We start from the raw sequence: 13,547 nt of genomic DNA on the forward strand, positions 1-13,547 counted from the left end.
GAACAGAGTACCCCACACGGGGCGCTGGAGGCTGGAAGTGAGGGGTCGGGGTGCCAGCAGTCAAGTAGGACCCCTTTTCGTGGTTCCTCACATGGTGGAAGGGGCAGGATGCTCGCTGGTGCCTCTTTGATTTGGGCACTAATCTCATTTTGGAGTCAGCTCCAAAGACCTCACCTCCTCACACCTTCATGTTGGGGTTTGGATCTCACACATTCAGACCACAGCACCCACCCATCTTAAGGAGGTTGGTCTGCTTTAATCAGAGTCCACCGATTAAATGTTAATCTCACCCAGAATCATGAGCACCTGGACCAGCCAAGTTGACAGAGAAAATTAACCATAAAAAGGCTAATCTTAACAATGTATATTTTTTCAAAATCCTCAACAAAAGATCCAATTTTAGCCCAACCTTTCTTCCACCAAGTGTCTTCATCCCACTAACAGTACCAAGCCCTGGCCATCATGCCCAGGACAAGCTGAGTGGTTAATGACCTCAGCCTTGGGCCCTTGGGGGCGGGGGGGGGGGGGGGGGGGGGTTCCTGGCTAAGCTGGAAAGATCCCTTTAGGATTCACCACAGGCTTCGAATCCAGCTCGAACCAGTGCTCTGCAGGGGTCTCCCCTCCCTGGAGCCCAGCGAGACCGGGAGGGCTGCACACTTCATGGCGTATCTGGCCTCCGCCTGGTGCTGTCTCCTCATCCCTTCTCGCTTTGCTCACCACGCTCGGAATTCTGGACTTTGCTGAGGTCCGGGCTGCTGTGTGGCTGTCGGGGGTGGGGTGGGGGGGGGTGAGTGGTCACGTGACAGCATCGCTCCTGCACCTGGGAGCACCTGCAACAGCCGCCTGAGAAACGGGTCATGCCCCTCTTTCTCGCCCCAGCCCCATGTCCTACAGCATCAAGACCGTGCGTGTACTTCAAAACACCCAAAATGACCACTAACGCGCGTCATAAGTGTATTTTTAATTCCACAAACAGCACACAGAAACACTTTCAGCAGCACACATGCACTTGAACATCAGGATGTTGTCTCTGGTGAGACGCCAGGCACTTCGCCCCCTCCCTTGAGAAGACGTGGGGTGGGGAGGGGGGAGCGCCATGGCTACATCTCCAGACCCAAAGGGCGTAGGGGTCTGAGGCCACCATGGAAATCCAAAGTCAAGCAAATAAAGTAATCATTTGAAGAGGGAAATGGAGACAATATCAGGAAAGTTATCTTAGTTCTAAGAAAAGTCTTTTTTTTTTTTTTCACGGTATAATGACTCATTTATTAAGAGGAAGTTGAGTTCGATTGAAAATACTTGAAATATTCTCTCAGGGGGAGGAAACACTTCTTCACCAGGGTGGCCGGCCCGGCGGCGGCGGCCCGTGCTCTCTGCCTGTCCTGAGCCAGCAGGGACAACTCCTCGCGGGGAACCTGGTCCGAATGCCTGCTGCGGAGAGAGGGCAGCCCATCACCCACCCGCTCCACGGCTCCCAGGGCAGGGCTGCCGGTGATGGGCGGGGGGCTGGCTAGTGCCAGTCGCTCCAGATTCTTCAGAGTCTCTCACATAAACACTCCATCCCGTGTGCATGTCCTGGGCATCAGGGGACGATGGCCCCACCCCTCCCACCTCCCTCCGTCCTGTGAGAAGCTGGTGAAAGGCAGAGGGTCCCCAAGGACAGATCTTGGCCCACCTGGGGAGCCCCCCTTTCAGTGAGAAGAAGCATCATGGAGAGACCCCACAGAGAGGAATATCATTCCCAAGGGGTTCTGATCTACCCAAGTCAGGGACACCTGAGCAGGTCCCGGGGTCCTGTGGCAGCCTGAGCTGCAGACCCTGCATGTGGGGCAGGTGGGCGGGGAGAGCACAGGACCCCAACTTGCAATGTGATGCAACAACCCATGGGACTCAAGGCTTTGTGAACACGGCGCCCAGCACGTGCGTCTCATGCTCCCAGGCACCCACTGCAGTCAGACAGACACATTCCCTGGTTCACTTTGGAAGGCCAGGGATGAGGCGCCAGAAACATGCAGGGCTCCTCCTGGTAACCCCTCCTCCCCCCACCTACACACACCCCAGGGCAGCCGCCCACCCTCTCAGCAGGACGAAGTCTGCTTTCGGTGAGGGGCCCCTCCTCGCTGTCAGGACAGCAGGAGGCTGAGGGGACCTGCCCTTCACAGCAGGGGCTCCCAGCCCGTTTCCGGGAACCACGTGGGGAGGGAGCCAGCTGCTGGGCAGGGCAGGGCGGGGGGAACAGGCGCAAGCACCGCCCACAGAATGGCCGTCCAGGCTTCGGGGAGGGCACATCCCGGAAAGCCGCCTCACGTTCGCTGCACCTAAAACTGATCCCGGACGTGGGCCTGGCGAGGGGAGCGTCTGGGACCGGGGTGGGCGGGCAAGGCTCCAGCAGCCACTGTGAGGAGGAGGGAGGACCCGGCTGCCCCTGAAGATGCATCAGCGTGGCTCGCCCGGGCTGCCCGGGGCGGGGTGCCGCGGAGGAGCCAGCTGTCCCCTCCAGGGCAGGACGTGTGGGGTGAGACGGAGCCAGGGCAGGTGTCCTGGAGCAGGGAGCAGGCTGACACAGGGCCCAGGGGGAGGGGTATTGGGGGAGGAGGTGGAGCAGGGAGAATGTTCAGGAGCAGGAATAGTCAGGAGAGTGGGTGCGGAGGGGTGTACGTGAGCTTGTGTGATTGTGTGTCCATGAGTGGGGGTGGGTGAGTGAGCGGGGCTGTGAGGGTGTGAGTGTCTGGTGAGTAGGGGGGGCTGTGCTGCCGAAGGCTGGGGAGGGGTACCAGGCCCGGACGCGTGTGGCCGTGGGCAGGTGGCCAGGTGGCCAGGGGTGTGGACTTTCTTCTCTGGATGCAGGGAAGCCCTGCAAAGTCCTGGGGTGAGAACCTCAGGAGCATTCATGCAACAGCTTTTGGGGAGAAGGTCCCCAAAGTGGAAGGGGTGTGTCTCCGACCTTGAGCATGCCCAGAGTTTTTGGGGTTGCCTCAGAGACCCAGCAGACAATAGGTCCCGCCCTGGGCAGAGAGACTGCTGGGCATGGCTGGCTCCCTGTCCCCTCAGACTCCTGTCTCCCGGATGGCCAGTGTCCCTCCTTGCTCCCAAAGGGCTCAAGTGCACAGGAAATACCTCCTCACAGCCGGGATGTTGCTCCACACGTGCACGGCATTCCGGACGGTTCTGCCGCAGGCGTCCAGGATGGTCACGGGGTCTGTCTGGGGTGGAAACATCGGCTGTGGATCAGGGTGACCTGGACAATAGCCTGTCCCCTGGGGTGCCCACAGGCCTCGGCCGCCATGGGAACCATGGGTGGCTCTCAGAATTTGCTCAACAGTCTCCCCAGACTTGTCTACGTTACACAGTCCACACTGCTGCACATCACACACAAAGTGTCCACGCGAGAGTTCGACCGGGAGTTCTGTTGCTCGCTATGATGTGCGCTGACCACCAGGGGGCAGCTCCTGAGTTGAGGGTCTGTCCTCTGGTGGTCAGTGCGTGTCATGGCAACTGGTCGTTCTGCTGTTCAGTCAATTTGCATATTACCCTTTTATTATATAGGACCTTATTTGTAGCTTTTTTTGTTTTGTTTTTCTTTATCTTTATCTTTGTTCTTTTTTTTTTCCTTTTTTTATTAAGGTATTATATGTGTACTTTATTCGTAGCTTGAAAGAGGAAAATTATCTCCATTGACATTAAAAAGAACATCTGACAAAATCCAACAGCTATTCCTGATAAAATTAAAATTACTCAAAAAAAAAAATAGAAATCGGTGGAAACTTCCTTAGTGTAGTGAAATCTACCAACCTCACCCTCAGGCAGCATCACCTCAGTAAGGAAACCCTGGATGCATTTCCATGAAAGTCAGGGACAAGAGAGACAGCTGTGTCCCGTCACTGCTGCTGTTCAATGTTGTCCCAGAGGCAGCAGCAGGAGACAAGAGAAAGGTACCCGAGGTGTAAAATCCCAAGGAAAGAACCGCTACCGGTTGCAGGTGATCTGCTCAAATACCTAGGAAGTCTAATGGAACCTGCTGAAAACTACGGTAAATTAGAAGGTCATTTGGTAAGGCAGCAGAAGCGAAATTAAGGCACAGCAATCAATAGTTTCCTGTAGACAAGGCAAAACCAGTTAGAAGACGAGACGAAGATCCCCGCTGCCACAGGGCACTTCGGACTAAAGTAACGAGAGCTGCACCGGAGAGCTGGTGTCACCTGGGCAGGCCCAGGAGAGCGGGTGGGGGTAGGGGCGCCCATGGCCCTGCCGCCCCGAGGCCACCGGGCCCACCCGTGGAAGTGACAAGCACTCGCACACACGCTCCTTCCTCGCAGCCGTGCTCGCGGGAGCAAAGGGTTAGAAACCACCCCGCTACCAACAAGGATCAGGTTAATCCATTTTTATGTCCATACAGAGTCCAACGGAACAGGGCAAAACGAAACAAAACACAAATAAAACAAGGAAAGGGGAGGTCCTCTGTACGGGGAGGATCTGGTTCCGGGAAAACCGGCCCCGGAGGAGCAGCGTGGGCAGAGCCGCTGTGTTTGCATCAAGAACCCTGGAGGTGACCAGGAGCCTGGAGATGGGACAGCTGGGGGCCCGGACGGCAAGGACACTGTTGGCCTTAAGTTGGGATGTGAGGAGTGGGCACCAGGCTCACCCCGGGGCTGCCCTGGGCGTGGGGAGGGACTCGGCCCCGGCAGAGTTGTCCCCGAGTCCTGGCTGCTCTAAGGGTCAGGATTCAGACACACGGAGAGAAAAACCAGCTGTCGGTGCCCCAGAGGGTGTGTGTGAGTGCGTGGGATTATGTGTGTGGTGTGTGCCAGTCGTTTGTGCACTGCATACGGTGTTGCACGTGGTGTACCCTGAGCGTAGTGTGAAGGGGGCACCCTCTGAGGCCCCAATGGCACAAGGCGACCCTCAGGGTCCCTGTGAACTCTGAAACCTGAGGCCTCGGGGGTGGGGGTCAGACCCTAAACCGCCACCCCTAGACCAAGGCCGAGTGTTTCGGGGGAGGCGCGGCCTGGCTGGCATCCCGAGACCGCCCGCCCCCGGCACGCACCTCCAGGAAGCGTGTGGCAATGGCGTGGTCGTCCTCAGTGAACAGCAGGTTGTCCACGAACATCCAGAAGAAGGGCTGTGAGCCTCTGGGCCGGGGCCGCGAGTACTGCAGGATGCGGTGGAACTGGAACAGGTACCACCCTGGGGGACACCCGGGCGCATCTGGCTCTGCCCGGCGCAGGGGCATGGGCGCGGGGGCAGGGTGGGGTGGAGACTGCGGAAGGACCCGTTCCACGGGGCCGGTCTGGGCCCCGGCACCACTACTGCCCAGGATAGTTGTGTCGCCCTAGGGCTCGCTGTCGCCCGGTGTGCCGACCCAGCCTCACCCCGTGCCCGGGGTTAAGGCGCAGAGGCGGTTAAAACGAGGCAGGGCTTGCAGGTGGAAGGGGCAGGACAGGGTCAGAGGGCACAGGGGTCTGGGATGTAGCGATGGCCTTGTACTTGCTGAAGGGGACATTTCATGGATGTCAGTGATCCCTCAGTAAAGCCGTTTTTATAAAATGTAGACAATTTGTAATTTCCGGCCTCCCGGAGGGGGGTTGGTGGGCCATGGGGGGAGGGGGGGCGGGGATGAGAGGGCCCAGGTATTGGGGTAAAGGGTGCTCTTTTACCCGGAGAGTGGTCAGCGGCCTGGCGGAGGGGAGGCGTGCAGCCGTACACGAGGTCGAACGGGCCCCACTTTTCCACCTGCAGGACACGGGACACGGGAGGGCGCATGCAGTGGGCGGACCCGTCCCAGCAGCAGGCTCCCGTGTGCCCAGCGGTGGCACCACTCAGGCGGGCAGTGACGCCGCCGGGTCAGACCCACCAGTGACCTTCTCAGTCACCACCGGCCTCGGGACATTCGGGGCTGCCTGTCCTCGTCTGAGGAGAGGCGGGCCCTCCCCAGGTCACTGGGGGCCCGAGTGATGGCCCGTGGCAGGCGTCACCCTGCAGATCGCTCCTGAGAACCAGTGCGCTGACCCCGGACTCAGGGCCGCGCTGGATGCTGCTGGGCACTTCGCCCAGGGCCACGGTCCAGGACGTCGGAGATCGCCCTCCAGGAGCCAGGACATTTCATGGAGGAGATGTCCGGGGGATGTTTTCAATCGGCCGTGTTCGTTTTAGAGGGAGGGGTGGGGATTCGCCCCCTCTCTGGGCAGCACCATCTCCGGTGGCGGGATGGCCCCTGGGGTTTCAGCAAGTTGGACAGGAGGCTTGGCCGATCGCTCTGCTCTGGGCTGTGGCCAGCGTGGGGGCCACGGAAATGCCCCTCTCATCTCTCCCACTGCAGGGCGAGCCGCCAGCAGCTGTGCGGACGAGTGCCAGTTCCTGGGAGACCCTCACGTCGGCCAGGCTGGGGCCAGAGCCGGGCGGCATCCGGGCTGTCCGCACCCCCACTGCCCACACCCCACCCGGGACCACGTGCACACCCGCTCCCATCTTGGCGCTTGGACGGACACGCTGTACTTACGCTCTTCCTCACTACGTCGGTCACATCGGCCAGGTATTTCAGTCTTCCTGAGCCAGGACCGTTCTCCAGGAAGCCCAAACTCGTCAGCTCTGGGTGGGAAAGAGAAGGACACAGAACACGCTGACCCTGAGCCCACCCAGGACCTAAGGGCCCACAAGTGACCAGAAAAGCAAGCTTCCTCTCTTGAAGGACACGATGGGGACGAAGGGAGGTGTGTTGACTTGAGAAAGCCAAGCGGTTTGTTGTGGAGCCGCCTTCCTGGGCTGCGAAGTCGGCCGCGCTCTGGGTTAGGAAATCGATGTCACCCGGCCAGGCTGTGTGACGCGGTGGGGGGCTGCGGGAGCCGTCACGGCTTTGGAGGGTCTGTGGCCGGGGGTGGGGGACAGGAAGAGCCCAGAGAGGACCTTACAAAGGGGCTCAGGGGTGCGTCCTTGGCGGGAGACGAAGGCAGGGCGGCCGTGGCCTGCCTCCCGGGTGCCTTCAGCGGTAAGCTGTGCCCACTGTGGGTCTTGGCCCCTGGTCCGTGACACGGTGCCCGAGGCTGCAGTGACCACTGCTTAGGGCGGGGGGCACATGCCAGAAGTGGGGCGGGGTCCCCATACCATGTGGTCTGGGACTAGGATGTATTTTCATGCCTTCTCATGGCTGCAGAGCCCAGAAGAATCCGTTATATAGCCGAAACCGGTTTGGCTCAGTGGATAGAGCGTCGGCCTGTGGACTGAAGGGTCCCGGGTTCGATTCCGGTCAAGGGCATGTACATTGGTTGTGGGCACATCCCCGGTGGAGGGTGTGCAGGAGGCAGCTGGTCAATGTTTCTCTCCCATTGATGTTTCTAGCTCTCTATCCCTCTCCCTTCCTCTCTGTAAGAAATCAATAAAAAATATTAAAAAAAAAAAGAATCCGTTATATGCAAAGGCACCAGCAGGGGGCGGCCAGCTTGGGGTCCAGGGAGGCAGGACATCCAGGCAAGGCTGGAGCGCAGCAGTGCTGGGCCTTGTGAGGGACTGAGGGCGCTGGGAGCCCCAGGAGGGGCGGGCGGCCCTGCAAGGTGGCCAGGGGTGTGGTGGTATCTGAAGTGGACTTCGTGTGGTGGCCGTGGGCAGAGAGACCCTGGCCGCACGGCCCCAATGGGCACTTTACACTCACCGTCTGCATTTTCTTTCCAAGGCACGACTTCTGAGGGAGGGAGCACCAGGGCTCCCGCACCCTCTCCCAGCCCCCAGAGTGAGTCTCAGCCCCTGGAGTTGCCCCGGACACACACACACACACACACACACACACACCCCTAGGATAGGCAGGCGCATCTTCCGGTGTGAGTCCTCTGGGCGCCACCACTCACCATTCCTGATGTCCCCAAAAAGGGACAGCACGCGGACTGGCTCTCTCTTCCACACGGGCACCGTTTTATACATCTCAAGGGGACTCTATTAAAGAAAAAGAGACGGTGGTTAGAGCCCATGAGTCACAGGGAGGCTCCTTTCTGGCCAGAAGAGGGGTCCCCCTGAGCAGAGGCTCACCTGGGGCCCTCCCTGACCTCACTGTGCACCCCCAGGCCGGGCCTCCTGCCCTGAACCCTCCCCAGGCCATCGCTAGCAAAGGCAGGCAGGAAGCCAGTCCCGTGGGGGGGCACTCGCTGTGCATTGCTTGGGGAGAGCCTCACATCGGGGGCTTCTGAATACACGCAGCGGTGGGATCCAGCCCATTCCTCTCCTTCCCTGTGTGGGCTCTGAGTGCAGCTCAAGCCCCCTAGCACCCCTGAACGTCACTAACGGGAGGCCCTCCCAGGCCGAGGGCGAGACCTATGTATGCCCTGCGCTCAGCCACGAAGAAGCCACACCGAGACAAAGGATGATGTCGCACTTCCCTTCCCCTTCCCCTTCCCTTCCCTTCCCTTCCCTTCCCTTCCCTTCCTCTTCCAGGATCCCATTTTGGAGAACGACCCCCACTCCAGAGGGGAACCTGGCCTCCTGCACACAAGTAATCAAGCTGCCCACTGTCTGACCAGGCCTGAGCGGGGAGATGGGGGGGCGGGGAAGGAGTCTGCCTGTGTGGGAGGCTTGCAGGGGACCCCGAGCCACACGAGGAAGGGCCTGCCTGGGCGCAAGCAGACAGGACAGCACCCACACAGGCAGCGAGTGAACGAGCAGGTGTGCCCACACCGAGGAGGGTGGGAATTTTCTTACAAAGTGGAAGTCCTCTGCCGCTTGCCAGCCTGGTCGTCCCACCCTGAGATGGACGGTTTCTGCCGCTAGGTGGGCCATCGGGCACAGGGGCAGCGGTGACGGACGGACACTGTGGGATGCGTGTCCGGTGCCCGGCTGCACTGCAGGCACAGAGTGGCCGCCCCCTGCGCCTGGCACTGGGCTGGCGTAAGGACATTTCCAAACGTCAACTTCATGTTCTTGCAAAGTGAAAGTCCTCCTGCAACTTGCCAGCCTGGTCGTCCCACCCTGAGGTGGACGGTTTCTGCCGCTAGGTGGCCTAGGTGGCCCCGGAGGGAGGTTCTATGAGGAGTACAGGTGCCTGTTCTCCCAAAAGCACCATCAAGACACCTGCCAAGGTGGTTGTAAATGCCCACATGCCCCCAGCCCGTGCCAGGGAGAGGTGGACGGCACGCCCGCCTGTGCACCCTGTGGGTGGGCCCAGCGGTTCTGTGTGCAAGTCCCCAGAACCGGCTCTGGCTGTGGGCCCCTCCTGCCCACGGCTGCATCGCCAAGCACCCTCCCTCTCCCTCCTTAGTTTTCCAGGACAACCACAGCAAATGGGAATAAACTGTGTGGCCACGAATTTGCTCAGGAGGCCGAAGTCTTTTTAATCACCGTGTCAGCGGCACGGGTTCCCGCTGGGAGTCTGAGGGGGGCTCTGACCCAGGCCTCTCCCCAGCGTCTTGAGGGGCTGGAAGTCCTTGGGGCCTGGGCGTGTAGACCACACTCCAACCTCCCTCCCCTAAGTCACATGGCCGTCCTCCCTCTGTGACCACCTCCCAGTCTCCTCTCCTTCCTCTATAGGACACCAGTCACTGCATTCCAGACCCACCCTAATCCCCCGGAGACACAGAGATCCTTAACTCAATTGCATTTGCAAGGACCCTAATTTGCAAAACAAGTCACCTTCACAGGTACCAGGGTCAGCACTTGGACGTGTTTTTTTGAGGTCACAGTTCATCCCATTGTGATGAGCCCACTGCTCCTGCCTAGATCCTGGCCCCTGACTGTGACCTTCAGCCCTCAAGAGGCCCCGGTCTAGCCGACTGCCCAGTCTAGCTGTGCTCCTCTCCTACCTGCTACAAACACCTCATTCCCAGGCTCGGCACAAGCCCACCCGCCTGCTAAAGTCATCGGAAAGCAGGCCAGCTCGGGGAACCTGCTGTCAAAGAGAAAGCACGTTTGCTCAAACGCCTCTCGCTTCACCTTGTACCAGGGCAGGCGGGCATTCTGCAACTGGTGGCCAGAGGAAGCCAGCAAAGCGGGGGCCCCTGGCACCACCGGTCCATCCTGTCCGGTGAGCGGCTCCTTACCGAATCCTGGTCATAGAAGGCCTTCAGCCGCTCCCGCCACTTCCTCCGGCGCTGCAGCAGCCCGTTGCGGGGGGAGGGCAGGCACAGGAAGCACACCCAGTTACTCATGGCCTGAATTTTCCCCGAGGTCTTGGGCCCCACCAGGGTGTCCACGCACTCAAAGCAGTAGCACCTAGAGTCAAACAGAAAGCCACAGCGACCGAGATGACACCGCTTTGGCCACCGACTGAAACCACGGGCCCCTCTGCAGGCCGAGGAGAGCCTGCCCCTCGCTTTGGAGTGAGCTCTCGGAGCCCCATACACCCAGGCTCCTGTGGAAAGACTAAGTTGGCCCTGGTCGTCTGCACCCCACACGGGGGGAAGGCGAGACTGTGGACCAGAGGGAGGGGGGGCTGTCCCTCTTAGGGACCTAGAGGGACGGGAACCAAGCCATCTGCAGAAGACGGCTTTATGGGCAAGGACAGATTTCAGATTTCAGAGAACCCCCTAAGCCACCTGTCTTCCCCCAACCCTAGAGCCAGGGACACAGTTAAGGTTTTCCAACACCAGTGAGGGGGGGGGGGAGGGAGGGAAATGCAAGGAGAGCCCCGGGGACTGAAGGGGAGGGGACTATGAATGGAGCTCATGTTGGCATGTAACTGGCATGTAACGAGGAATGAATGTGTCCCTGCCTGTCTCCCTCTTCCTCCCGCCGTGACCAGCAGCCCCCAAGGGTGCAGGGTGCCCACCCTCCGTGATGATTGGGCGAGCAGCTCCGTCTCGGCGATAACAATAAAAAGAAGAATGGAAAACACACATCTTTTGACACCCCACCTCCCATATGTCAAGGCTCGACATCAAATGAAATACGTGAGGTGGGAATTAAGAGCGTTGGAGAAAGTCACCCTTTGTGGGGGCAGCCCCCCACCCCCCACACCCTCAGATGCGTGGCTGAGGAGGGTGGACCTTTCCCAGGGTCCTTGGCCTTCACCCGGGCCCCCGGGGCACCCCTCGCCTCACCGGGTGCAGTCGGGGTTTTCGCAGATGAGCAGCGTCTGTCCGGCGCAGCAGATGGAGCAGTAGGACTGGTACCCGTCGTCGTCGTACAGGAAGAAGTAGTCCCGGAACTTGTCCTTGGAGAGGGCAAAGCAGCCAGTGCCCCGCCGCTCCCACAGGCCTCCCCCGCCGCCCCGCGGCCCCCCCGCTTACCTTGCAGGGGGAGCACATCCCGCCCTCGAACAGGGGGTGCTGCCGGTGCACCCGGAAGCTTCCGCAGCAGATGCACAGCTCTGAGGGGACAGCCAAGGTGCAACGGGGTCACGACACCATCAGACAGAGCCACAGGCTTGGGAACACATTTAACAAGAGGTACAAGGCCCCGCACTGAAACCCACAAAACGCTGCTGAAAGAAAAACCTAGCCCTGACCGGTGTGGCTCAGTGGGTAGAGCGTCGGCCTGCGGACTGAAGGGTCCCAGGTTCGATTCCGGTCAAGGGCATGTACCTTGGTTGCAGGCACATCCCCAGTAGGAGGTGTGCAGGAGGCAGCTGATGGATGTGTCTCTCTCTTCGATGTTTCTAACTCCCTATCCCTCTCCCTTCCTCTCTGTAAAAAAAAAAAAAAATCAATAAAAATATATTTTTTAAAAAAAGAAAAAAAAAGAAAAATCTAGATAACTGGGAAACCGCCCCCCAGGTTCATGGTGTGAAGTCTGATCAAATAATTGAATGGACACCTCCTCCCCTGGGACCCGGCCTTTAGGCCACGGCACGAGGACATTCCCTTTTTGCTCAGACCACATTCCACTGGCGAAGACCACATTCCACGTGCTAAGACCATTATCTCTCCCCTCCGGACCTTCCTGGGATCTGGACCCGCCCAGGAAAGGCCGGCCTACAGTCCTTAAAAATCCCTGACTCCCCGTCCTGTCCCGTCCCTGGGTGCTGGCGCCATTTTGGGGCTCAGCCCACCTGGTATCCCAAGGACCCAATACATTCATAATCCCTCACCACTTTGGCCTCATGCGTTCCTCCTTCAATGACCCTAATGCAGGGGTCAGATGGAATATCGTTAAAATGACGTGCCCCTAACACATGGGTCAGACGGAATACTGTTAAAGTTGACAAGCTGATCCTGAACTGCACACGGAAATGCAAGGACTCCAGAATAGGCAAAGCCATAGAGAAAACAAGTAGATTTGTGCTTGCCTAAGGTGGAAGGAGGAAGTGAGAAGGAATGGGGAATGGCTTGGGGCTGGTTTTTTTTGGGGGGGTGGGGTGGAGGTGGGGGTGATAAAATGTCCTAAAATTAGATAGCGGTGATGGTTGCACAACTCTGGGAATGTAAGACACTGAACTGTGTACCTTCAATGGGGCCATGGGGGCTGGGCCCGGGGAGGGAGAGGAGCAGCAGGGCACCAGCTACGCAGCCAGCGGGACCCTTTACCTGGGGGTGTGGGCATGTGTGCGACCACTCACCTTCTATGGCTCGCCGGTTGGCCTTGACTTTATAGTAAATCCAATCTATGGAAAGAAAAGGAAGTTAAGTGGGCCTTCCTTCTACCTGTCTGCAGTTTAAACACAGCCTAAGTGAGTGTCACAGGTTGATTGTCTGAAGCCACAGGAGCCAGAGGACCCCACCCCCATCCCCACCCCAGCCTCTCCCTATCTTTCCCGGAATGTTACCCACCCAAGCTTGAGGGTGGGGAGAGCCCCTGGGTGGGGCCCTCCTGCCCCTGCATCTGATTTAGGCGTGAATATCCGAGAAGCCTGGAACCCAGGCCTGGGCTTGGCACCCTCACCTCTGCGGGACTCCGGCGAAGGGGTGGACGCCTGCGCACTGGAGCCCACCACGATGATGTCCATGCTGCACTCTGCCTCTGGGTCCATGGCTGGGGCAGCTGCCGTTGGACAGGCACAAGCGGGGGGAAGGGAATGGCCCCTCAGTCTCTGCCTTGGAGCCCCTGGCCCCCAGCAAGGGCGACGGGGCCCGGGGCCCAGCACCCAGCTCAGCAGCCCCCACTCCCCTTCCACCGTGACACCCACCCCTCCCAAGCCCGGGAAAGGCCTTCCTGGCAGGAAGGCTGGTGGTGAGTGCCCACCTTGAGAGGGAGCTTGGTGTGGCCCCTGGGCCGGGTCCCTCCCCACCTCGGCCCCAGCCACAGCGTGAGGTCAGGCGGTCTTCTCCCCACAAAGGGAGAGGCCAGGCCTTGGAGGGGTCCAGAGCTAAGACCCATGCAGCCCCCGCCTCCATCTGCACCCACCAGCAGCTGTGGGCCCCACGGCCGCTCCCGTGCTCCCTCCCGCAAGGGTCCCCCAGATCTGCTGGACCCTCCAGGCAGGAGGCGAGGGAGAAGGAGGAAGGGCCTCACGGATTTCGCAGGGCGGCTGCCACGGCTCCTCTTCCAGCTGCCCCGCGGGGCCAGGGTCCGGGCTGTCCAGGCGCTCCAGGCTCAGGGTCCCAGGCGAGGAGAGGGCCATGGGACCAGGGGAAGGGGCCTCCCAGGAACCCGCAGGAAGCAGGTCAGGTGGGAGGCCTGGGGGTCATTGGGTGTGG

At 59.8% G+C, this 13,547-nt stretch overlaps 1 protein-coding gene across 2 annotated transcripts; it reads right to left on the bottom strand.

Moving 5' to 3' along the window:
• Positions 1 to 1,125: 1,125 nt before the first annotated feature.
• DNMT3L (DNA methyltransferase 3 like) lies at positions 1,126 to 13,547 on the bottom strand. Of its 2 annotated transcripts, none has more exons than XM_079767118.1 (12): positions 13,363 to 13,547; positions 12,793 to 12,891; positions 12,470 to 12,514; positions 11,202 to 11,281; positions 11,013 to 11,125; positions 10,014 to 10,185; positions 7,836 to 7,920; positions 6,497 to 6,585; positions 5,655 to 5,730; positions 5,045 to 5,184; positions 3,118 to 3,203; positions 1,126 to 1,431 (listed from the first exon to the last, which is right to left on the bottom strand). In XM_079767118.1, exons 1-12 carry the CDS (start codon positions 13,469 to 13,471, stop codon positions 1,269 to 1,271), a joined length of 1,257 nt encoding a protein of 418 aa, XP_079623244.1. In that variant the 5' UTR covers positions 13,472 to 13,547; the 3' UTR covers positions 1,126 to 1,268. The 2 variants fall into 2 exon arrangements, 1 of the variants encoding a protein (XP_079623244.1); XR_013813342.1 differs by having other exon boundaries at positions 1,370 to 1,431; positions 3,118 to 3,199.

This window comes from Cnephaeus nilssonii (assembly GCF_951640355.1).
Source record: "Cnephaeus nilssonii genome assembly, chromosome: 3".
NCBI lineage: Eukaryota > Metazoa > Chordata > Mammalia > Chiroptera > Vespertilionidae > Cnephaeus > Cnephaeus nilssonii.